The 26,617-nt window shown below is 39.9% G+C and overlaps 2 protein-coding genes across 2 annotated transcripts; one reads left to right on the top strand and one right to left on the bottom strand.

The window, feature by feature from the left end:
• Positions 1 to 10,568: 10,568 nt before the first annotated feature.
• LOC133987461 (vasopressin V2 receptor-like) lies at positions 10,569 to 15,974 on the top strand. Its single transcript, XM_062426840.1, has 5 exons — positions 10,569 to 10,940; positions 12,291 to 12,536; positions 12,772 to 12,918; positions 13,934 to 14,504; positions 15,727 to 15,974. Exons 1-5 carry the CDS (start codon positions 10,569 to 10,571, stop codon positions 15,924 to 15,926), a joined length of 1,536 nt encoding a protein of 511 aa, XP_062282824.1. The 3' UTR covers positions 15,927 to 15,974.
• A 6,418-nt stretch (positions 15,975 to 22,392) lies between these two features.
• On the bottom strand, positions 22,393 to 25,593 carry ssr4 (signal sequence receptor, delta). The gene is made up of 6 exons (XM_062427775.1): positions 25,428 to 25,593; positions 25,078 to 25,196; positions 24,918 to 24,992; positions 23,825 to 23,914; positions 23,627 to 23,692; positions 22,393 to 23,062 (listed from the first exon to the last, which is right to left on the bottom strand). The coding sequence occupies exons 1-6, from the start codon at positions 25,477 to 25,479 to the stop codon at positions 22,958 to 22,960; spliced, it is 507 nt and encodes a 168-aa protein (XP_062283759.1). The 5' UTR covers positions 25,480 to 25,593; the 3' UTR covers positions 22,393 to 22,957.
• Positions 25,594 to 26,617: the final 1,024 nt, after the last annotated feature.

Here is a 26,617-nt window from a genome sequence, read left to right as displayed (position 1 = left end):
TCAGCAACAGCTCTGTGTCCTGCCAAAGTACCTCATCAATTCAAATGTCTCTACTTCACTGCATCTATCTCACAAAAATGAATTTAACATGCAAAAAAATTGATTAGCTCATTAAAACCAAAGCATTGATAGTTAAGTTTATTCCATTAGTGCACTGTTACTTTAAAAGGAATCAAAAACACACAAAAAATGTGTAAAGACATATTTTTGATTTTTTTTTTTTATTGTGTTTTTTTTCTTTTCCAGGTTTTCAGATATCTGTAAACCTGTAGTCCTGCTCTCTCCTCATTATAATTGAGCTAAATAAATTGTGTTTGTGATGATCACAGCATTGAAAAATGACATTAAAAAATTAACAGCAATGTGTCACAAACACTGCAGTTTTTAGTGGAACTGGATTTTTCATTTGTTTCAATGCTTTGAGCCCCACAAGCTAAATTCCATTGAATTATATTGTGATTGTCTAGAGGTGAAAAGAAGGATATGTTAAAACCTGCACAAATAAAAGAGAGATAATCTGTATAACTACTGTACCACGAGACAGAAAACATGTTTTTTTGTCATTTAGGTAAACCCTTTCAGTGAAGTGGTATTTATACTTGATTAAACAATTGACAACTGAGGGTATGAGAGCATTAACTACTTGCCCAAAATGGAGTTGGAATGTGTATTTTTAACAATCAGCAACAGGTTTGCAAGAGTGATTCATGCTTGTAGCATCTCATGGAAAAAAAAGCTTTAAGAATAATAACAGTAATAAGACCTTTGATAGAAATAAAACTGCCCTGTATTGGCAGAGTAATATCCCAGTGTCTTTTCATGGTTAATATGGATTCACGCTAGATGAATCCCAAATTCTTCGTCTGTCTCTGTTATTTATGGGTCGCTGAAAGTTAATGATTCCCTCAGATGTGCCTTAACTTTGCAGTGCCAGCTTTGTCAGACCAGGTGCTGTTCTGTACTCTGTGCACTTCTCTTCCTATAAAGCATGGCCTAATCCAGGACGTCCAACAGTAAGACAAATGGGTCTGTTGGACTTTTTGTCTTTCAGAGAAAACATCTTCTTAAGCTTCATCTCTCTCTGTGTTGACAACGATGGAAGCCATGTTTGTGGACTCTGGCTGAGTCTAGAGGAAGCCAAGCCACACTTTGGACTAGAAAGTGAACTTGATTGAGGGACTGTTTTTGGATTAATATCAGTATATTTCAGGACTGTCTCCACATCTGTCTTGTCCAGGCAGAGGAAGGCCCGTGATTGACCACACGTCTGACTCCTATAATCTCAATGCAACATTTTTTAAAAATGATTGTCAACACTTTTGTCTGAATTAGGAGGCCTCTCAGAAGAGTCATTGAAAGGTCTTTGCAGAAGAGACTCCCTCTCAGCGGAAAACAGCTGTCATTTTTATTTTTGGTACAATACTAAAAGCTGGAAATAAGTCCCGACATGTGGGACAATGTCCAACAAGAAATCTCAGAGGAAAAGATTGTCATAGATTGAGACATTTAAAGGTTACAACATTACTTTTAAGCTTATTGCAGCTCTGCGACTGAAACTGATGCACAAGAGATGTTTTACTTGATGATAGATAGTATTAGTGTTATGATTGATGTGTTCCCAAATAACATATTTTGTACAGTGTCTTTTGCTACAAGTTTGTGTTTTCATAATCAACAAACTCTTATCTCTTTGTCACCCAATCATGGTGATTTAATTATCCAGCTAAATCCTTTTCTATTGTTGCTACAATCTCCCTGCATCCCTTTTCTCTTGCTTATCAGTTGTCATGTGTAGCTATTAAACAAACAAAGTGGCTGGTGGATTAATTTTCCTGCTTTACCACTTTGTGACCAAATGTCCCCTAAGAGCAGAGGAGCCAGGATAATCACATTAGAGTGATTCTCAGGGAGCTTACAGCCCCACCTCCTCAGCGGCAGGACAGAGTGGTTCGACTGAGGGAGATATCTGATGTGAACTCCGTGGCACCGCTGGCGGAAAAGAGCCAGGTTTTCTGAAATCACGGGACAATCGTGTCTCGGCTGGCCAGGGATCAATGGCTTGGGGTTCGACAGACAGAAAGTGCCCCATGGGTGCAGCATACTGTCTGTGTGTGCAGGGCTACTGGGTGCTACTGGATATTATACTTGCAAAATGTCTGTGAACTACAGTCACCTTATTAACTATAGCTTTGAGGTAAAAAGTAAGAGGAAATTGCAATTTACTTGTCAAAACAAATTTTAGTACACACCCAAAATTTGCCTGTGTGTGTGTCTGTGTGCGTGTGTGCGTGAATTTATTAATTAATTCATTGTGTACACCTGTGAGTGTTTGTGTGCATGCAGAGAGTGTGTGTGTTTGTATGAGAGAGAGAGAGAGAGAGAGCTTTGACATTAAAACTAAAAGACAGCAGCATTTTTTTTCTTTGTTTTTTTTCATGCATTAACCTTCACTGCTCTTTGTACAGCTACACCAAAGGCGTGACCTAGGTCCGGCTGACTCAGCCGATCGGCAATCCTGGATGGGTGGAAGTAGCTACGCTCTTGTCCACCAGCAACAAAGAGATGGAAAAGAACAGAGCGCAAAACCGAGGAGAGTTTTGAATAAAAACACGAGCGGCATGTATCAATGACTTACACAACGCATAAATCATTACAATGAATGGGTGGTGCTTCCCTCTCTTTGGGTCACACACACACACACACACACACACACACACACACACACACACACACACACACACACACACACACGCACGCACGCACACACACACACACACACACACACACACACAGATGTAAACATTAACTTGAGAGCTGTTTGTTCATGTATATTTTTACGCACATGCACATATATGTACACCACATGCACCTGCAGATAAACAACTACCTTTCTCTCTGTGTGTGTTTCATACACTTTATAGGTATGTATAACACCCTCCCTCTACTGGCTGCACGCTCCACCCTCAGTCCTAGAGGACAGGCGGGTTGGCCTAGGAGGAGGGGATAGTTGGGGGGGTGGAAGGGTTGGGAGGGGGCGAGGTAGGAGCGCAGACGGATCTCAAATTCATTTCTGCTGGTGGTGCTGGAGGCACAGCACATTGCAAGAGGACCATAACGTGACGCACAAGGAGACACACATGGCAATCAAATGGATTGCTCTGACATACATTTGTGAACTACAACATAACAAGGACAATACAGTCAGCAGGCGCACAAACGACTTGCACAGACCTTTTCAGAACTTCGTTGTCACAGTGACCAAACAAAGCTACCTGGATTTGAGGTAGACACATTGACTTTTTTTTTTTTTTTACCTGATTCATTCAAGAGCCAGCTGACACTAAGGACTTGGATTGACATAAGTGAGGATGTGAATGTTTTGGATAACATTTTGTACAGAGTCTTGTCACACAGCTGCACCGCTGGAGTGGATCATAAGTGGGTAAGTGACTTTTATTTACTCTGTGATGGTGGTTTGATTGCAGTTGATAATACTTCTGATTATAATACTCATTGAACCACTGAAAACCAAGTGTACAGCAAAGTGGTCTGTACTGTAGGGATTCAACCTTGTTCACATTGTATTTGAATAGATTTGTTTGCTGTCCAATGTAGGTCATGTCTCCGTATACCTACAGCCTGCATTAGACATGAATATGTCACTCAATCTCTGCATTCAATATTTTATCATGTATTCTGCCTTTTTTTCATTTTATCATCAACATGTATGCTGTATAAATAAGTAACAATGATACAGTTTTATTTTTTGTCTTATTACATTTTTATGAATGAAGAAGAAATAAACAATTCATTTTCAATAACACCATGCAATTCACCTCTTTTAGAAAATACAAATAAAATATGATTGAAGCTAATTAACATATAGATTATATGTTAGGTATATTTGAAAAATATGCCCCACTCTTTGTTAAACAATTGCTCTTATTTAAAGAAACTTCTGTGACATTTATATTTATATATGATCCTTTTATACACATTTTCTGCATGTTGTCATCTGTTTATTTCAAATGACTGAATGTCATGTTCATTTGATTCACCAAACAATAGATATACTACAAATAAATCCTTTGATGAAGAAATTATATTTACAGCATGTATGTGCCAGGTCTGTCAGTCCTGATTTAAACATATGAAATGTAATTTAACATAGACACAGAGTACGTCGCACACAGATGAGTGTGCTTGATTGAAAAATATCTTTCACTCAGAGCCTTCACACACAACCTAATTGAACATTAAAAAAGTAATTAATTAAAACATATGTAGTCTTCTTAAGTTTTTTTGGTGGATTAAAAAAGCTTGAGGGAGCTGCCCGGCTGTTAATGTGATATGCTCTAACATGTAATGATAATGGACTGTACTGGTGACGGCTCTAATGCTTTGTCCCACAGCCACTGAGACGAGGAAAAAAAAAAGACACACACCTAGAGAAAAGGACACGCGTGAGAAAGCTTACCATGCACTGACAACAAGGTGAGAGGCGACAAAGGAGGGAGGCTTCTATGTTCACCTTCGGGTGCTCGTCTTTTATGTGTGTTTGTGTGTCTGTTTCTTTGTGCATGTGTATGTCCTGCCCATATTTTTAAAAGGCAAATCAAAGGTCTTCAGGTGATTTTCAAAAAATGAAATTTGTGGTCCCAGAGTAGCTGTGTGTTTTTGGTACACACAAATTCTCATCTTTAAATTTCATAGATTTATGGTCTGTATTTGCAGAACACAACAACCTATTATTTAATATATACATGTATCGAATGTTTTACCTTACAATGAAGCAGTGATCAGAACAAAAATGCATTTTCTAAGTTCTGCCTGCATATGTATTATTGCAAGAGTTTGTCTTGTCAGTTTCCACTGTTGTGATAGCAATTAAACAATTAAAGAAATCTCCTTAGCTGACTCAATTCTGTCTGCCAGTATCATTTATTTTGATTGTGAGCATTAACCTGTTTATATCAAATCAAAAGGCCTTGAAGGGATTTTTCCATCAATCTTACACTTTCTTTCTTTCTTTCTATATTGTTTTGTGTTTGGCACAGTCTACAATATGCACAAATTACTTCTATGATTGTAGCCTCCTTGAGGAAAAATCATCTTCATCATCATCGTCATCATCAATGTTATTTTCACGGTCAATTTAGTCTGGTCTCTAACAGGGAATCATTTCATTGTGTTTATTTCATCATGTGGTATGGATATGACCATATCAGCTACAAACCTCCAGGCCTGTTTTAGCTGATGTGGTAACAAGTGGCCCAGTTTCCACTCTTTGGGGGAATACTCTGAATTTTATATCAGTTGCATGACGTAGAAATGCCCTTTTTTTTGTTTTTGGGACGTGTTGGTTGACAGTGTGCTGGTTAATGATCCATAACAAGAAAAACAGTCAGTGGTCTTATAAACAGGCTTTATCAGTGTTGATAAGGGGTCTTGGACCTTCCTCAATACCAGACTAGTTCTGTCCACTGGTCATTGTATTATGGAATTAAATTCAATGCAATGTTTGTGGACACCAAACCCAGCATGAGTGGTACTAAAATGTGGGTGAATAATGACTGTATGAGTGTGTGTAGTGAGGTGTGGTCCCGTATGATTAACATTTAATGGATTGTTTAGGCAAAGATAGTGAAAGAACAAAGTGTTTACTTTTGTTTTTCTCATGTGGGCTGTGGGCTACAGTCTGCGGCAGAGTCTTTAACCTGAGTGACACCCGCTGAAAGAGGAAGAATAAATCACGGATACAGAGCAGCGAATCTGATTTTTAATGAGTACAGCAGGTGCCTCCAGAAAGTGGAATGCATAAATATATACAATGAGTATCCACCTGTAAATTAAACCCACTCATTCAGATGGTAAACTGGTGCTGTGTGAGAGTGCCAATGGGGAGCTAATTTCCTGATATGTGGAGTTTAAGAAGAAAGTGTGGTCACATCTGCTTTATCATGCAGATGCAATGCTGCACAACCACAGCCCAGTGTGTGGCACCACATGACTCATCCAGACCTTTATTGTGCTAGAATCTATTGATCGCTATGTAAATTAAGTCTCTTGTGTTACTAAGAAAAGCAGCACAGAATACCAAAGCTCAAGTATATCCCATGGTGTGATCTATGCTTGAGTCATATGTTTACCTTCACTCAGGCCCGATCATTTGAAATCTGCTTCTTGATGCCAAAGTCTTTTAATGAGCATGTTAATTAACAAGCATATCAGAAACCTGTGCAATTTCGATGCTACAGGTGATGGTGGATTGATTATAAGACAGAAGGTGAGAAAATACAGTGTTTGGGTGAATGGAAAGAATTGGGAGTAAAATAACAGGTGAGGAGAAAAAATATAAAAGAGGCATAAGAGCAGTTTAGAGGGGGAAATTGGTGATGGGTTGTTTGAGTGTACAGTGTATTTGACTGTGTTAATGAAGACAGAAAGGTCCTCATTAATCAAATTTGGTCAATCCAGGTCAAAGGGAACTAATCAAGGGACTGACTTCCAAACACAAGGAAGTGATGAGTCTTCCATTATGTTTGGATTATTGCTCCCAGTGCCAGAGCACCTGTTTATCTGCCACTGCTGCCACCACCATTTCAAGTTAGAGACTGATTAGCTTAAAAGCTGCCAGCCAGGCCCATCCACACTGTCATTTTCTTAAAATGCAAAAAGGGTGCTCTGAGCATGAATAGTGAGTGAAATTTGTTTCCCTCTCACGCAAAGATGACAAAATAGGAGTACAGGCGGGCAGTATTTTGACATAATAACACATAAAGACAGGAGGTTCAATGTCCACCTCATGTTTCCTATGTATATTTAAAATTTCAATTTCTTATTTGATCATGCGTAAAACCTTACGACAGCAGCATTTACACATGCAAAATGAATTAATTTACCATTTTTTACAAATACAAATATACTTTACTTAACTGTTTTGCAAACCTTGCTTTTGTGTCGGGGACATTTAAATGCATTTTCTCATAGTTTTTCCATATACTTTCACACATTATGAAACTTTATTAGCTCATTATAGAAACCTGATTGAGTTTTGAACTCCATCACAGTATAGATCAAGTCTGCATTGATTTTTGTTACATTACTGTGAGGCTCAAACGTCAGATCAATGTGAATCAAACTGCATTACCACACAATGATAATGCACTGTTGTCAGAAATGAATGCTGACAGGATTTTTGCTGTGATTGATCATGCAATGTAAGATTCAAAAGTCATGTAATTGATGTTCATATCATATTTAAAAACAATGGCAACTTGGGACTGTAAAAATATTTAAAAAAATAAAAATCTATAAAATTATCAGCAAAAATGCTATCTATCTGCATAAAAGTTAAGGCACTAAAAACTTTCAAACACACTGGTATGGTCATTTAAGTTTATTCTTTTTTGTTGCCTAGACAAACTACATTTTAGTTCAAAATTGTTTCACTTGCCTGAACCCAATTATAACCTCTGCAAAAGTTCGGAGTTAATTGTCACATTATTTGTTCTTGCGGTCAATCACATCTTGGATTACTAAACTTTTTCTCACCCCCAAAATGTGTCTCTTTGATACATTTGGTACTTGACATATTTTAGGATGGTTAAAGAGGGCTTTGACACAACAGATGTGGCCATAGCTGGCACATGATGTTTCTTGTCAAAGGGAATGACCAAAACATGTGTGAACAGCAAGAAAAGAGGACTCAGGTGTTGAGATATGTGAACAGTTGGTAGCTATAATGTTTTCTTGCGCACTTTAAGTACCTGTTTCTGTCATCCCTGAGGCACTGTGCTGCGTGGGGGAAAGCTGTATAGGATGGAGAGGACATGAAAATTGATGGTTGCACACCGGTTTGCCTCTGGAGAGGAAAGCAAGGGAGGGATCGACTCTCATTAATCTGAGTGAAAGCTTTAAAGTAAAGAGAGGAATGAATGCACTGCACTAACTGCTAAAGGCAGTGTCCGCAGTCCATCCAACATAGTGAGATGGAATAATTTGTGCTTTACATTAAGTCGATCAGACAGATGGGAATGCTGTGCTGTGCTTGTGTTATTAAAGAGAGAGCAAAGCAAAATACATTTTAAAGACAGGGTATCTAAAGGAATACATTAACTCTATCCAACACAATATTTACCTTCTCTAATTACCTTCATCTTACAGATTTGCTTTAGGACAGGAAATGTCAGTGCCAGAGGTTTTATGCTATTCGTGGGTCTCCTGTGGTTGAGCCACTGAGCAATTTGAAGACAATCTATCTTGATTTCTTGGATGTGCAATCCATGTAAATGAGACATGAGCATATTTGGAGAAAATGCAGGAGTTCAAGAAAACAGGGACCAGTTCCTGAATTTCTCAGAAAAACATTACCAGAAGGCCAGAATGATCTAATTGTGAATCTGTTCTGGATAAATGCCTCACACAATCATATTTTTCCCATATATGATCAACAGATAAGTGTTGATGTGATTAGAGACGGCTCTTACCCGTTATAAATCCTTTCATTTAATTTTATTGAATACAAATTGAGCTTATTATTTTGACATGATTCATACTATGAATACATTCAGTATAATAGCACCTACGAAGTTATCAAGCATCAAGCACAGAGGTATACTTGAAAAGGGATTTCATGTCAGAAATTAATCACATGGGCAAATATACATAATGAGATTACAGGGCGGTGTAAGGGACCGCAGCAGCACAAAGAATCCTCTTATGAATTATACTATAATTACAGAGAGGGGCACAAGGCTCCTCAGGATCCAACAAAGAGAAGCCAGGAGATTCCTTGATGAAAAAAAGGCCTTGTTGTATAAACTCTTAATTAAAAAAAACTTGAAAAAGAAAAACCATAATTAATATAGTAATATATTAAGAACGAATATTGCTTGCTTTGATTTAAAGGCATAAGGACAGACCTTTGACTGACTGCGTCTGTCCAATGCAGATTTGAGAAGAATGTTTTAGAGGCCTGACCTGGTTTCACCATTTACGGCAGTGCTGTGGTCACCCACTGTGACAGAGATTCACTCAAACCAAAGAGTTGTTGGCTGATTTAAGGGAAATTAATCCGCTCAGATTCTCCTCTTTTCACCTTCATGTTTGGGGGAAAGGTCCAGCTGGCCTGGCATTTCATGCATTCATCTGAATACATTCCTCTGGCAAAGCCAGCATGCAACACCTAACAATATGTTCTGCTGTGTTATCCCAGTCACCCAGCAGCAAGTGAGCTATTTGTAGCAAATTGGCCATTAGGTCTACATGGAGTAGTGAGAAACACCTTGTAATATCTTGTTAGTCACAGTCAGCTAGTGATAATACTATCACTAGAGTTTTCCTTCCAATTTTAGATAAATGGAACATTGCTAAGCGCCCACTCAGTGTGTATACCTTACCACTCCCTGCCCTGCACATTAGTCAAAATATATCAGTCTGTGATAACCACACAGCTCTCTTAAGTCCTACAGTATATTTGTCCAACTCCCCTTTCATTATCTTATCATTCCCCAACTTTATTCTTTTAAATTTCTGGGCTGTTTTTTAAAATTGTCCTACCCTTTTTCCATACTGCCTTCATCACTCTTCCTTCATCTTCCTCCGTTTCTCGTCCAGACTTTCTTCTACGTGCAGTTTATTTGACCAATATTGCCCCCAGCATCCCACAACTCTGTTTCTTAAATTGTCATCTCATTTCCATCAACAAATAAATTGCTCAAAAGAACGCAACATTGTTATTTTGAGCAATTTATTTATATGCAAAGAAAAATAAACAAAATTTATTGCGATCAAGAGACCGAGTGGGGAAGAAGAAGAAAAGAATGCTTGGACGCATGAGAGAAATATGGAGCAGGGGAACAAAAACACAGGGAAAAAGGAATGTATGGGGGTAAGCATGGGATGTGAGCGATTATGAGAGCGGAGGTGAAAGAATACGAGTGGTGGGATAGAGGGAAAGCTGTCAAATCAACCTTGAGAAAGTATGAAAAAGAAAACAAACCATGCTTCACTTGCGTCAAACAGAATGAGAGGAATTAAGAGATGGACAAACATACAGACTGAAGACTTATTAAAAAACTGGAGACACAAACATAATATTCACATGACTGCATGATTGGTACGGTATATAGCTTGCTTTCATATCTTTCAGTAAACATGTCATTAAATGGCTTAATTTAGAAGCTATTTATGGTGCACAGTGTGAAATTATAACGGATGCACTGAAATCAAGTGAGGTCTTGTGTTAAATCCTTGCATCAACAAGAATCTTTAATAAAAGGCCCAAGTGTTTGGGTTTGATTCTCAGTAGGGCGACAAAGATAAGAATTACTCAGCTGACCAATTTGTGGGTGATTTAATCAAGAGGACAGACATGATACTGATGTTATGATAATTCAGAACAAGAAAATTGTTTGTTCATAAGATCTTAGCTTGGTAGAATCTGGGCAAAGACAGTCTTATGACCATGATGACCATTTTGTATTGGGCATTATTTAGCACTCTCCACAAACAACAAGAGGTTTCATTATCTTTACATCATTAACACATTTTCTTGTTTCATAGGAATGGAAAGCATCAGTGTGGAAACAGACTGGGATGGGCTAGCCCTCTCCTCTCTGGTCGCCACAGGAGGGAGTAACTTCTCTTCCTCGTCTTTGTTTGTGTCTGAACTGAACTCCCTCAACACTTCTCAAAGCCGGGGATCCTTTTTTGGGAATGGTTCAACTACCACGCCTCACACCCTGCCCCAGCCCAGAATGAGGGACCTGGGCCTTGCCCGGGCAGAGATTGCAGTGCTCGGGTTGGTGCTGGCTCTCACCACTCTGGGGAATAGCTTTGTGCTGTGGGTGCTGCTGAGGAGGAGAAAGCACAATGCACCCATGCACGTGTTCATGGTCAACTTGTGTGTGGCAGACCTGGTGGTGGCTTTTTTTCAGGTGAGTTCATACTTGAAACCATTGTAGAAACATAAAGTATTAGAGTTGATGTTTTGTTACTGTCAATTATGAAATTTTAATGAAGATTTTCTCAGGGGTTCCACAAGGGTCAATTCTTGGACCTTTTCTTTTTAACTTGCCACATCTCTCTCTCTCTCTCTCTCTCTCTCTCTCTCTCTACCAAACCAGGACAGCTTTTTATCACTTACAAAACAAAAGTTAGATTATTTATATGGCCATTCATTAATCTCACCCAGTTAGATCACTGTGATGTTCTCTTTGTCAGATGTCCCAAAAAAACAAGGCTCCAGCTCATTCAGCACACACTATCCAGAATTGTACACAAAAACATGAACACATTATTCCAGTACTTACATGACTTAAGTGGCTCCCAGCGCATCACAGAGTCAGCTTCACTATGCTACTTAAAGTCTTTAAAACACTTAATGGTTTGACTCCCCAGTCTTACCTCTCAGGTCATCAGATGGTGCTTTTACCTGCTTTGGTCTTTTTTCACTGGAGCAAACTGCCTGATGAGAGTTGGTAATGTTGAGGGGAACAAATCAGGTGCTCCTCAAGGATAAGGCAAGTAGTCAAGTTAGGATAAAAAAAAAAAAAACAATGACTGTGTGCAGCTTACTTTTAATAGAAGTCCATGGTATTGATTGGCAGTCTAAAAATGTTGGCCCTTTATTAGGCCTGTATATTTATTAGTTATTCAGTTTTTATCCATGATTTATTAAAGGATTTTTAAAATAACACTTTTCTTATTTCTGAGGCTTGTTATTAGTTACAAAACCAACAATTTGTTAGTCTTTTAGTCCACAGCTCATTGTTCTATTCTGAAGACATAAATCTTTCAAAGTGGCTCACAAATATATAGTTTAATTTTTAAAGAAGGCTCAGTACCTTCCTGAAACTACTGGGCACTCTAGCAACTGTTATTCAAACAGGAGTGAAAGGGCAATTTGTTTGGGACTACATTCTGCTGCGGATTTATGCAAATCTTTGGCTCTAGTAAATTTATACAGCAACACGACAGTTTATGTGGGGATTGAGGTAAACTACGAACTACAGTGCTGATGTTTGGGCAACAAATATGTGGTTCGTTGATGCGTTTTTGGACAACAGTGTATTGTCTAAAAACTGTTAAACTAAAGTATATCAGGTTTGCAAACATGGACACTATTCGTTACTAGGATTTGTAGGAATGGGTCTTTTATGGGATTTGTTAAATATCACTTTTGTTTTTTCTTTTCTAGGTTTCTAAGGGGTAGAATGCTCTGCTTCTAAATGCTATATTAGCCACTTTCAAAAATAACAGCCTGTTGTTTTAATCTGTGTGTCCAGGTTCTTCCCCAGCTTATATGGGACATCACAGAGAGGTTTCAGGGGCCTGACTTTCTTTGCCGATCCGTCAAGTACTTGCAAATTGTGGGCATGTTTGCTTCCTCCTACATGATAGTTGCCATGACAGTAGACCGGCACCATGCCATCTGTTGCCCACTGCAGGCTTACCGTGGGGGTGCAATGTCCCGCTGGAACACTCCTGTCATGGTGGCCTGGGGCCTGGCCCTAGTCCTCAGCATACCGCAGGTAGGGAGGGGTGGACACACAGGCACACACGTACACACTTACAAACGCACACACACAAAAACGTATGTTGAAATAGAAAATTTGAGTTCAGTGGGTGTTCACACCCTGATTTCTACAGTAGAACTCAAGATGTTCTAATTTTAGCACCATGAGGTCACTGAAGTTCAGTTGACGCAGGAGAAAACTGGCTCATGTCTGTGGGTGTGCTGACCCCTGCTTTTATTCGGTTTGTCAGGTGTTCATCTTCTCTCGCTCACAAGTGGCTCCTGGAGAGTACGAGTGCTGGGGTCACTTTGCTGAGCCATGGGGGCTGAAGGCCTACGTCACCTGGATGACAGCGGCTGTCTTCCTCCTGCCCGCCCTCATTATTACCATCTGTCAGGTAATGCTGGTTGTACTGATCGATTTCACAATCTGCACAATCCACAAAACCCATTGACTAAGATGACGTGCTGTAGGCAACATTATCCAACAATGAAGCATGTGGCATGAATAAAATGCTGTTTTGTTTTGGCGGGTGCATTTGGCAGGCGTCATTTGATAATTCATATGGGACTGTGGTTGGTGTTATGTAGCATCCCATGGTGGATAGGCATTCTGGGCCGTCTCCCATCAGCCCTACTACTCTATTTAGGGAAAGATATTTCCAGGGTCTAGTTATTTCCCCTAATTAACACAGCACTAGGAAGACCACTGCTGAGACGGCTGCTCAGAAAATCTGCCCACACTAAGAACCTCCTGGCAGGAAGTGGAATGTACCAGATCTCAGCCAAAATCATTTTTCATTATCGGATTTCAGATTGAGAGGCCTCTTTAGACACTTTGTCAGAAGTATGAAGCAGAAGGAAATAATTCTGAAAGTTGCAAGTGACTGAATAAGTATCATTGTACTTTACTGTACCATATGGTGCTGTGGATTGGTGTGTGGTGTCCAATTAAATCATGCCCTCATAAATGTGTTTTGAAAGTGAAATGTGGCAGAAGAGCTTGTTGACGATAGCAAACTATAAACAATTGAGTTAAAATATATGTAAATATGGGTGACCTGTTGTTACTGGATTTCAAATTATTGTTTTAGTTGCTCAGGAGAGTATGAGGAATCATTTTACTGCAATAAAATTTTATGGTAGCAGCTCTGTAACAGGGTGAATAGCAGTATTTAATAATGATGCGTAAAAATGTCTGACACTGGTTTTATGGCTGACACACTCTCCATTTTGTTTCAATCTCCTGTGAATGTTAAAGCTGAAATGAAAACAAAACTAGTATCTGTATCTGGCATGTGCTAGTCCTAAAATGTAATCCTCAGGCCCAGAGGGATTTCAGTGATGGAATGTATTTTGCACGGTTTCCCTCATTAAACTGTGCAGATTCTTGAAAATATTGTTATGTTTCAGATAAGAATCTTTCGGGAGATCCACAATAACATCTACCTGAAGTCAGAGAGGATGGTGATGGCTGAGCTGAAGAAGAATCAAATCCTCTTCCGTTTCCACAGCTTTAAGAAGGAGGATGAACGGGCCCGGGAGAGGGGGAGACAGGAATCTGGAGGAGGGGGCAGGGATGGGAGAGGAGGACAGCTCCTGAAGGGTGTGAATAATAACCCTCACAATAATAGCCAGGTGGGGGATTGTTACGACTATGTACCATCCGCTATTCAGTATAACAGTTGCCGTGGTGAGCATGTGACAGCAACAACATCGCCAGCACAGCAGCAGCCACTGAACAGCTCAGATTGTCAGGAATCCTACACGTCCTACGAGCTGGCCTCAGGCTCACCTCGCTGCTCCCTGGATTATGCTCCTGCTCCTGTTCATCCTCCAACCACTCCACCCCCAAGCATCACTAAAGCCATGTCCAAAACAGTGAGAATGACCCTGGTCATCGTGCTGGTCTATACTATCTGCTGGTCACCGTTCTTTATTGTCCAGCTGTGGGCAGCCTGGGACCCCGACCCTCCAGACCAAGGTCAGTCACAAATATGCTTTATGGGTGCTGCTTATCCACGATGTCATTTCAAAGAGTTGCTCTGGTACAACATGCACCATTCTGCCCGACTGTACAATTTACCCTAAAAAAACATCAAAAAAGTGTTATAATCACAATCAAGTTGTTTTTCTCAGATTCTCTTTAGCACATTTTATCCACAAAATTACCCTTAACGTACATCTGTTTTGCACATCAGGCAGCCAAAAACAAAAACTTAACGATTGGATCTGGTTTATCACAACAACCTCTGATCAGTGCTATTGCAGTGAGTAAGACTGAATACAATCTCACTCATTATTCCATGCAACACCTAGATGCAGCTCAGATGTTGTAACTGTGAGTGAAAAGAACAATGTTCTTTTTGATGCACTGCCCCTGGATGACATCATTGGCCTCTGTGCATTTTGGCAAACAAACAGCATCTGTTAATGTCTTCACTAGCAGCCAGCGATGAAACAAGTAAAGCTACTGTAGCCTTAAGTTGTGGCTGATATAATGGACTGAATGGATGTCCTCTGATCTGAAGCTAAAGACATTCATCAGAGGCCAATAAATAACTTGTTTATATCCCCTGCTGATTTTGCACCACTGCCAGATGTTGACATTTCATCAACAATGATCCGTGCCAGCAGCTTGCACACATAATTAAATCACAAGCAGCAGACACACAGTGTATGGTATGTAAGCTTCCAAGCACACACACATACACACAAAGTGTAGTCACATGCAGATACAAGTGTGCATACCCATGAATGAATACTTTCTGGCAAATCCCCTTTACAAACACAGCTGATTATTATCAGCTTTGTATTCTAAAATCTATTAGTTCTTATCTGTTGTCATAAATTGGCAGCAGTGAAATAAGCATGTTTAACTTATTACATAAAAGACTTATATTAACAGTAAATCAGAAAAAGGAAGTATGTAGAGTTTTGTCCATCTGTGATATTTACAGTCCTTTCTATTCCTGAAGGAAATGAAATATAAGACAATAGTCGTGGGTAGTTTATATTCAAACTGATTATATATAGATACATATGTATGTTCTGTTCATAAAAGAGCAAAGAACAATGTGATATATTTGATCATTTGTCCCCAGTATGGAAAAATGTTACCCTCCAGCTCACAAACTGTACTTGTGAAAATGAAAGTTTTTATGTTTGTTTCTGCATCTGTGTGTATGTGCATTTGTCCTCTGCAGGAGTGGCCTTCACTATCCTGATGCTGCTGGCCAGTCTGAACTCATGCACCAACCCATGGATATACACAGCTTTCTCCAGCAGCGTGTCCAGAGAGCTGCAGAACTTGCTGCACTGTGGGTCACGACCTGGCCGCCGGGGCTCCCTGCCTGACGACTCCACTACCACACACACCTCCACCACCAAGGACAGCCTTTACTGACAAAGGCAGATGAGACGGAAGCAGACGTACAGAGAGACATGTTTGAAAAAGTCATGCGTGTGTGCACACGGGAGTGTTGCAAGAACTTGCTGTAGGGCACAACCCTGCCACCACCACCACCACCTCCAGCGTCGCTGCCTGAGAACAGAGACTGCTGACCTCCACTAGATGTTTCCATCAACAAAGGACAGATGTACCATCAACAGGGCCTCTTTCTGCATTCAGCTGTCCACTTCACCCCAGCAGTGAGGAAGCGTGTCATTGAAGATGTCAACACCATATTATGGGTGCACTATGGATTACACAATGGCAATCAGTAACAACATCTGTAACGCAACATGGCCTTGATGCAAAGAGGTTTTCACCTCAGTTGCTCTTGAGTTGGACCTTGTGCATTGATTCATAGAAGAGAAACTCTTGCCATACTCAGACAGAGCAGAGCAGGAGGAATGCAAGGGGTGGATCACTGCATTAATGGTTTTGCGGCACGCCTAATGTACAAAGCAGCAGACAGTGTAGAGAAAACAAAAGAGCAGTCTGAGGGAAAAGAGAGAGACACACACACACACACATGCATGCAGACTGCTGCTGGAGTGAAAGCAGACAGGGGCTGACATGGATGTTAAGGCTGCAGGAGCAGTCCTGAGAAGGCTGTAGTTGAAAATCTAATAATGTGAACAAGGTTTGTTAAATCAAAGAAAGTGGATCAGAGTCGGATGCTTGAGGGTGAATTCATAATCACTCAGGAGGAATCGGAGTCAAGTCACCGCCACCATGAGCCGTGGAACACCGTGGATTAACACAGACAGAAACACTCACAAACAACCAGAAGTGTGAGGGGGTGGGTTAGGCCTAGAAGAATACAAATGAACAATCCAGGTTTCCGCAACCAACAGGGACACACTTATGTGATTGTATTTCATACAAACACACCATATGAAGTGCAGAAAATGAGCTTCCTGTCATGCTCTTCTGGAAGAACACAAACATTATGCTGACGTCACAGGAAGAAAATAAGGAATAAGAAACATTCAGCAGCATTCCATGAACAGTGACGAAAAAAATAAATAAAGTATATTTATTGAAAATGTAAGGCACATTAGATATTATTACATCTTGTGTTAGATAAATGTTGAATGTAAATCATACAATTATTATGGTCCGGTACATGTATGTTAACAGAAAATAAGGAGATTTCTAAACCAAAGATTTTTTAAAGCTCGGCTGTAGAATCAGTTCAGGTCCTCTAACAGTTAAGATCCTCCAAAGCTTCACCAGATGAGACATTATGTCTATTAAGACATTTAAGAAACTGCTGCTTGTCAGTTTAAGAAAAGCCTCTTATCAACAGTGAAAATACTCCCAGTCAAAACCAAGTGCCTGTAATGTCAGAGGACCTTTTCAAAGGGGCCTCCCTCACCGGATTAATCCTCGAATGATGTCAGCCATGTTATTCTTAGGCAGAGCTACCAGCAGAGCAGGGATCATTGGTTATATTATATCACACCATGAGCCATGAATTCTTTTATCTACTTATTTATTGTTGTACAAATGAAAATATACACATAAATATACATTTCAGTTTCTGTTACTGATTGATAATTGTGTACAGTTTTTATATCACATTTTTTCAGTGTAAAAAAATTAGCCCCTCAACTGCATGATATACTTAAATGGTAATGTTGTTTTTTTTGTTGTTGTTGTTTTTTAAAGTATGATTATATAAGCTACTGGACATATGCCAATGTGATAGGTTTCTGTGTGTATAAAATGAGATTAACCTTTACTGTATATGGTCAAGATGGTTCAGATGAGAATATCTGTGTGTTTTTTTAAAGCTGTTCAGTCACCTTGGGCCAGTTCAGTATATCCTTTTTTTCCATGTTATGTGAGTCAGCGGGACAATACTGGGATGCTTTCAAGGTGTCTTGGGAGTACACGTCTGGGTCGAAGGAGAAGCCTCACCTTTTCCGCTTTGCGGCCATAGTGTTTTGGCTTTCGTCACGTCGCTGTGTATTTGTTCCCCAGACACATGCCTCCACTTTGATTCTTTGCCAAATGAAATGCTAAAGCTGCAGCGTCCCGTGTCTCACTTTGTTATATCAGGAAATAGATGAACTTCTCCCAAACCCTCAGGGTGTTCATTTATTTTTTTCTTCCTGACAGGATGTGGAGAGGTCAGAGGATGATTCTTCGCTGTTGAAAGAGCCAAACTTCAGATCCATCCAGCCTTTCAGACTGATGAGAGATGCCAAACACACTTTACTGTGCATCACACTGTCTGTACAGCCATTAGCGGGCATTACAGAAACTAAATAATGAATGTACTCCAATAGATGGAGAATCTTTTACAACCACCTACAAGTATCCAATTATAATTAGACCCATCATTGCAGAGAATCTCCCTGTGATTCTGCTTTGTTTCAGAGGGCCTGACCTCATCTGTTATCACCCCAACCACCATCATCCCCCTTGTCAGAGCATATGATAGATGGTCTATAGGGTAGGTCACTGCTTTTTTGTAATCATGCACTGTGTGTCAGTGTGTGTCTGTGTATGCTGTACATCCTAATGCTCCAGGTTTTCAAGCTGAATTGAGGTTGATGTCTAAACTCAAGGTCACTTCTTCATTACAGAGCTTCCTGGCAAGCCTGTGGATGTGATGGGGGTTGGGGGGAGTATAAGGGAAATAAATGATCCAGCTTTGTGGCTGTCACAAGGGCAGGAAAAAAGGTGAACTTCTCTCTTGAAATCATTTAGGGTCAGACAAGGAGTGCATACAGTGGCTCTGAAGAATGACGGAGCACCCCCAGCCTTGACCAAAGTCATTATAAATCAGACCTGGAGCCAGGAGCTTTACTATACTGTGCAATGTGTCTGCATTGCTTAACTTTAGACCCCTCTGCAGACCTGATGACTGCTGGCGCTGCTAGTAAGCTCCTTCCAAGACACTGGGAGGCATATCTGGCCCCGACAAACTTACACAACTAGCCCCAGTTTGCGTGTTAGCCAAGAGCACTGGAGCATCATACTTTATAATCAGAGGAAGCAAAAGAAAAACAAGCCGAGCAATCTGTCTTGACTTCTCAAAACATGCAATTTCTTTCACTCATCTCCCTTCAGCTTACTTTTTTTTCTTTCTGTTTTTAACTTTCTGTCTGTTAAAGCAGCTGAGAATTCATTTTGAGTTTGTTGCACTCAAAAACATTTTCTCACATAGAAAAGCATCTGCACCTGGTGTCTTTATTTACAACAATTTTATAGTTTGACTACAACTATTTTCAAGGGGATTTTTGCCTAATATAGACACACTATACCTGTAATGGTGGCAATTATGATTCTTGAGAAATTCAGTCACTTAATTCTTGAGAGAAGACAAAGTGCTCACTGTTTTTAAAGGGGTTATTTCCAGAGCCAGGGGGATCAAGGCTTTTATCGCTTGCACCCACCTTGTTTTCATTACTTAAAGCATGCTTGTGTCTACGCTTCAACGAGAACCTGTGGGGTTTCTTTTCTTCATAGTAAAAACTGGCATGTGGACAGTGTGCGATAAAAGCCATTTTACGGGAGTTCGTTCAACATGCTTTCATTGGATTTATAGGCAACGAAACAATTTGTTGTGGTGTGTCCGCTCCTGTTTAACCTGCAGTATTTCATGGCTCATGGACCAGTTTTGAGCGCTGCACGGAAATGAAAAAAATGCTCTAATACAGTGGTTAACTTTTCAGTGTGAAATGTGGAGGGGATGTCTAATATGATGAAGGTAAATAGTAACAAAAAAAGGGTATTTTTCTCTCTTGGAAAAATGGATGCACAAACAGGACAGGAAGAGGGAGATAACAGAGAGGAAAGCACAAAAGCTTGGAATTGACTTTGAGTTTATTCACTCCACTCCAGACACAGTCCAACTGTTGTGGTTGAAGTGGCTATACATATAATATGCCTGTACGCTGTACACGGACCTGCACATCCGTGAACTAAGCCGAACAATAATTGTTATTGTAGTGTAAGGAAGGGGAAGTGGACATGAAAAGAGACAGTCTGTTTTCTGATTATTGTGTTAGTCTACAGTTTGTTGACCTTGTTCAGCTTTACAAAAAAAGTGCGAAGAACGAAAAGTAAAAACAGTGCTTGTGGCAGAGACAGAAAGTGTGACTTCATGTGAGAATCATTTGTGTGACGCCAGTTTCCACATTGCTGAATCTCACTAAGCTCATTGGTGTCTGCCCCAAGAGTTGGTGCTTAACACACCTCTGTCAAAGCAGATTTGCTCTGCCTCGCAACACACACACATATACAGATTTTTCTACAGTAGCTCCTATTTCTTAGTAAAATTGTTATGTCTTATGTGATAATAAAGAAATGATTAATTAATTACAGACTTATGCATACAGCACATCTACAAAGTTACAAGGTGCTTTGCATTGGTAAATCAAGATTGTGTTGTGTAATTATATAAAAAATAAATGTGATTCAGATTTGTTTGTTTAATGTGACCTTGAATTAGTATCTGAAATAACAATAATAGTAATTATTATTATTTCAAAAACCCACGGATAAACATTTCACCACTGAAAGGATAACTTCCTGCGATTGCAATCATTGTGAAACCAAAACAAAATATTTTATTCCACTTCTGCAATTATCTGCATTGCTGTGTGGTCTGGAGTTACACACTCTGAACTCTACCACACAACAAAGAGAGAGAAGTCTTGTGTCATCATTGACTCAGCGGGCCTCTTTGAGGGTTTGTTTGTTCATTCCATTAATACCCCTCGATCAAGCTGTCCCTCACTTCCCAGAGTTTAATAGTTGACTTCATTCGAGATTGTCTGGATTCACTCTGACTACTGTCTTTTCTGAACTACCGTCTTTTCTGAACTACCAACACTGTGATGTCTCTATTTGCCAAGGAGAGGACGAAAGCTGAGATGTGCTTACACCACGAGAGTGTCTTGTGTTTGTGCTGACAAAGCTGCTGAAAAACGATCATATGAGATGGTTCTTGTGTACACTTTACATTGTGTTGTGTTTATGTTCGTGAATCATGTTTCTCACAAAGTTTACACTAGTCTCATGGGAGTCAGTGAGAAGTTGCAGGTGTGCTTTTGTAGACTAAAAGTCAGACCTCTCTGTTCTGTACAGTATGTGCAAAGAGTGTTTTAGGCCAGCTACAGAAATAGACACGCTAAATTTAAACCTCTGTAACAAATCAGATGTAGAAAAGCAGAAGATTGTTCTAAGTGCCGACGTGAGTGGCAAACTGGAGTGAGGTAAATGTAAAACATAACAGAGGCTCAAAGACCATTATGCCATGTGTTGCATTATGTTAGCAACAGCTGATACTGAACCAGTAAGAATCACGTGTAATCTTTGCACGAGGAAATAACTGGCCTCACTCTGTGGCCAACTGGGGATTTAAAGGCAACACAGAGCTGCCACAGTGTGTTCAGCTGGTGGCACTGCAACACAGCAAGCCAGGAAGACCAGGAAGGCTCCCATGTCTGTTTACCAATTTAACACCTTCAATGTATTTTGTATTTTATATTGGTGTTCACTGAAAGAAAACATGACAGGACATTAGCTGCTGGTGTGCAGCAGGGTATAGAGCACAAACCTCTCCATGAATATGTAATTTCAGAGGGACAGTTATGCCTCTCCTCTGTGGACAAAAACGGCCCCAATATCCAATGGGAGTTCAGCTACAACCTCAGCGTTGAACATGTTTATAACAGTAACAGCAGAGTTTTGTTGACTACTATAAATCATATTAAATATAGTCAGACGATCAATTATTTTATAGTAGGAGTCACTTTTCATCAGTATTATATATGGATCTTTCTCTATGGAAATATTTAGGAACTGTTAATCAATTCAAAATTACTTTATTTATCCCCGAGGGGAAATTCAATTAGTCTGTTAGCTTTTCTGTAAATTGTTGAAGAATTAGACAGCCTGATGGCTGTAAGAGCGAAGGATCTTTTAAATCTCTCCGTCCTGCAACGGAGAGAGAGGAGCCGACCACTGCTGTTTTTTTTGGTCCATAAAGGTGTTGTGTAGCGGATGATCCAGGTATTTCAAGATGGCATCGAACATCTTGACAGTGCATCTCTCCACCACTTCCTCCAGTGTGTCCAACCTGGCTCCAATCACAGAACCAGCTCTTTTGACTAGTTTGTAGCAACTACGTCTTAGAAATATCTGCATAACCAATCTAAATCTGCTTGGGACCAGTTATTGTTTGATCTAGATGAGGTCAAAAGAAATCATCTAGACTTTGCCAATTTACCACTGGCAACCAAATAAATAAATAAAAAAGATAAAAGAAAAAGGCTTAATTGTTGACCTATTGCTATGGAACAGAAAAGCATGAATCTTCCAGAATGTATTGTGGGGAAAAAGAAGAATATGTAGAAAAGCCAGTCTGTCACTGGATTATGACATGAAGCAACATATTACACTGGAAGAGAAACAAGCCATTTATTCATTTTAATGGAAGAGACAATATCCACTAAGCCTGTTCAGGCCAGCCAGTGCAGTCACATAATTGTCAATTTATATGCACAGAAGGCTTGACCTCTCTGTGTTGGTGTTCAGCACAGCTGTACAAGTCCCACTCTGACCAGTGTATCCACCTGGAAGGACAAGGGATAATCTAGTCTGGATGTAGAAACATATTTTAGGGCAGGACCAAATACAGAGAATATTCTATTGTTTGTTTTTTTTATTTATGTGGTCGTGGTTAATTGATCTGGTTTTACAAAAAAAAAAACAAAAAAAAAAATTACACATTTCCAGACGTACTGAGAAGACAAACTTGTGACAAAATGAATCTGTTCATTGATAAGACTGACCGCATACAGACACAGTCTGAATACAAAAATACAAAGACTGCTTCTCTTGCTCCTCATCCAAAAGCAGATCACGTGGCAAGGTTTTGTTGGTTTGCAACAACACTGGATGATGGATCGCTGGTCGAGCTATTCAGTCTTTAACGATCCAGTGGTTAAAAAAATGGATTTTGGATCAGTTTATGCTTGGATGGTGCTCTTTGCACTGAAAGCCATGTAGTAGACCAGAATACCAAGGAGGGCAGCCACCACCTCAGTAGACACCCATGGGCCGTTCCACGCACCCTGGAGAGAGATTAAAAAAAAAAGAAAAAAAAAGATTACAAGTTTACAGAGAGTAGCAAAGCTGATTGCTCAGATTGAACCTCATATCACAAAGTACACAACAACTTATCAGATACATTCTTAAAGTGGGATGTTACTCTTAACAGGTCAATCAAACCTGAAGAAGACATTGTATATATATATATAATAAATATATATTTATTTATGTTTATTTATTTTTTCCCCCCTCTGAACAAAATCTACATTTTTCAGTCCAATAATTTTGTACAGTTAAGTTAAAACCTACATCACTGTCTTCCCAGGCTAGAATGGACTACTGAGCATCTTCATAAAAATATGTTTTTCATGAATGAAGGGCTTTGAGGTAAGACTTAGAAAATGACTCTTTTCCCTATAGAGCAGCATGGTTGCTGCAATAGTGTCCTGGGAGTTATTAGATCTCATTTACTGAAATTAATAATTATTACAAAATGCTTGTTTTAAATGAATGTCTACTGCTTCACCATGGTATAATAATTGTGATTGCACTCTTGTGTGCGGTCTGAGGGTCTGTAAGAGGCTCACCCTGTGGTCAATGTTAACGGAGAAGAGAGGCTGGATGGCATTTACATCTTCATTATTTCTCTGGGCCTGGAACATAGAAGAAGCACATATATAATTCAAATTAAGCAGCTTTGCCTTAACAAGATAGCTACATTGAAAAACAGCTGCATCACAAAGGCATTAAATGATGAGCTTATCAACTGAACATTACACACTCACCTTGCGCAGAGAACTGTAGGACTCCTCATCGAAGAATTTGACCTGGTATGTTCCAGAGCTGGCCTGTTTGTGAGGAAGACTCCAGGACACCTAGTGGAAGAAGTCAAATATTGACAAATTGCTAAAAATGTATTTCAGGAGTATCTGAACTCTAAGCCTATTTGGACAGTCTCTCCTCAGACATATTAATGGTGTTGCACTCAGTAGCACATAGTATTCAAATTAACATTTTTAAAGTGTTTTTTTAATTTTTTTTTTTTTTTTAAATGAACAAGAGCTTGAGCGATGTTCAGATTCTTCCAACTTTCACACCTTGTCAATCGCTGGCTTCAACTAATGGTTATTTTAATTGCTGAATCATTTTTATTATCGATTAGTTGGCTGGTCCTTAAAATGTCAGAAAATGATGGAAAATGCTGATCACTGTTTCCCAGTGCCCAATGTGACATCCTCAAATATCTTGTTTTGTACACTTTTTTTAAAATGTCAAAAGTCTATTTTCAAAATAGCTGACAACTGATTGATTAATTGTTGCAGATCTAAGCATTCATTTCAGAAAGCTACGATAAATTGTGGAATGCATTTCTCCCTGTGAAATGTTCTCTGTGCTCATTGAAAAATCTGATTTATGATTGGGATTTGGGACATCACACAGTTGGGAGCCAATCTTGGTTCAATGTTCAACTTGGAAGGGGTGATGTGGAAACTTGAAGCTTGCAGAGCACATACACTGAGAACTGAAGTAGTAGTGGGAGTAAAGTACGATACATCTTGTGTCTGACAGCTAAACCCACTTATATCTTGAAACAGGTCTGCAGGGGGATCTTTAAACTAACCAACCACTTACAGAAGTTGTGTGACGGTTATATTAATTTTAAGTAGTTGAATTGAAGCCAAGCTCTTAACCACAAACGTTCAGGGTGGTCCAGAACAAGGATCTACGTGTGTAGTTAGCAACTGAAATTTGTAATTGGACAACGCTCTACTGCTTATCTCATACTGGTTCTTCTCCCTTTGAGATCAAGTACTACCCATGAAACACAAGCACAGTGAGATACAGCGAGCATATATAAACTTGAGATCATTTCCATACCTGGTACTTGCCCACGTCCTGTCCTCTAGTCACAGGGAACTGTCTCCCATTGACATCAGCGTACAGAGTCACACTCTGGAGAAGACAAAACATGACCATCAGTGAGCTCTAAAACACTCCCATACACAGTCTGAGTGAAGTGTTGCAGGAGGACACTCACCTGTGCTCCGTTGGCACAGGCCAGGCTGAGCTCAACGATGAAGACAGACTCGGAGGAGATGACGGCATCTGAGGTTGTGTAGGCCGACGGAGTGATCACTGGGTCTGTGCAGCTCTCTCCTGAGGGCAGAGCTGAAGTTAGCTAAACATCTAGGACAACAAGGCACCCTTTACGCATCTCTCTACTACTAATAACCCCCGTAACCTCGTTCATTTAGGACACGTGTGGAAATGATGTGACATGAGCCGGTGAATGAAGTGCTAGTTAGAGCTGCTTAGCACTCCAAGCTATAACTAACAAACCCCCGACAACCAGAGCTCCTCCGCCGGCTCGGTTCCCCGCTGACTTACCTGAGCAGGCAACCACTAGTAGGGCGAGGAAGGCGGCTATCCGGATCATCATGGTTTCTCAGGTGTTTCTAGTTGTTTATTGTCTCCAGCTGCTGCAGCTCTCGGCTCCTTTCTCAGTGAGCACAGGGAAGAAGTCCACCTCAGCGCACAGTCGGGACACTACTGCGGCTGCGCAGCAATGACGTGGACTGTACTGCCGCAGCGCATTCTGGGAAAGAACTCTGGGCGACACGTCATCTTACCTTTATTTATTTTTCTCTGGCATATGATTGATATCCCAGTGATTTTATAGAAATTACAATTAATAATTGAAGCCTATGGGAGAAATGATAGACCTCAATAGTAAAGTTGAAACTAAACTTCTCTGACACAGTTTGGCCCACAGACTCTGTCCAAACTGTAAAAGTGTAGCCTGCTATGCAGGATTTGTTGGTTGTTGTTTGCAAACACAAAGTTGGCCCCATCTTAGCCCAATTTCCGCGTTCCCAATGGGAAATTTCGACTGGAACACCCCCTTAAATCCTCACCAGCTCCAATCTCAAAATCCAAGGCGGTGGCCCAATGCATCAACAGTGTGAAAGTTGTAGTAATGTCCTGTTTATTAGCCTAATTTGTGTCTCATTAAATTAGTCGTACACATAGCACTGTCCAACAAAATACAGCAAAATGCATTTTTATCAGCTAGTTTTGCTATCAATGGCTCACCAGGCTTGAGAGGGTTAGGGTTAGGGTTAGGGTTAGCAATTGGAACATTTATTTCCTATGCTGTGCACACACACTTGCAGGGAAATGACACCTATTTTTTTTTTTAAAAATTTTAAGCAGGCTTTTGAGATCTATACCTTAATAGATAGGGAGAGCACAGTCTGACTTTCATTGATAGCACTGCAATCCTGTTTCTCAAATTTACAAATTCTCTCTCCCTTCACACAGTGTTTTACTCTTTCAAAGGCATTAACAATTATTATCAGGCACTGAAGCATCTCTTCTTTAATTTCAGTTTCTGAATCGTGAGATTTGTTGTTTATCTTTGTCTTTTATGATAGGAAATTGCATACTTGGGTTTGGACTGCTGGTCTGACAAACAAGCAATCGGCAAATTAATCTAAACTAGAAAACAATTGCTAGTTGAAGCCCTAATCTCACGTGAGTAGGGCTGAGAAATGAAAACTAAAATGTCAATCAACAAT

The sequence above is a fragment of the Scomber scombrus genome, chromosome 10 (genome assembly GCF_963691925.1).
Source record: "Scomber scombrus chromosome 10, fScoSco1.1, whole genome shotgun sequence".
Classification (NCBI taxonomy): Eukaryota; Metazoa; Chordata; class Actinopteri; order Scombriformes; family Scombridae; genus Scomber; species Scomber scombrus.
Note: the sequence above shows the minus strand (reverse complement) of the source record. Positions and strands in the feature narration are given on the sequence as shown.

Excerpts from the sequence above, each read along its gene's own strand:
- ssr4 (XM_062427775.1), bottom strand. The coding sequence starts at position 25,479 with ATGATGATCCGGATAGCCGCCTTCCTCGCCCTACTAGTGGTTGCCTGC. Across the intron at positions 24,993-25,077 it reads CCTGTGCCAACGGAGCACAG|AGTGTGACTCTGTACGCTGA; the intron begins GTGAGTGTCCTC and ends TGTCTTCTCCAG. Across the intron at positions 23,915-24,917 it reads AGGACGTGGGCAAGTACCAG|GTGTCCTGGAGTCTTCCTCA; the intron begins GTATGGAAATGA and ends TTCTTCCACTAG.
- LOC133987461 (XM_062426840.1), top strand. The coding sequence starts at position 10,569 with ATGGAAAGCATCAGTGTGGAAACAGACTGGGATGGGCTAGCCCTCTCC. Across the intron at positions 12,919-13,933 it reads TCATTATTACCATCTGTCAG|ATAAGAATCTTTCGGGAGAT; the intron begins GTAATGCTGGTT and ends GTTATGTTTCAG. Across the intron at positions 14,505-15,726 it reads CCCCGACCCTCCAGACCAAG|GAGTGGCCTTCACTATCCTG; the intron begins GTCAGTCACAAA and ends TGTCCTCTGCAG.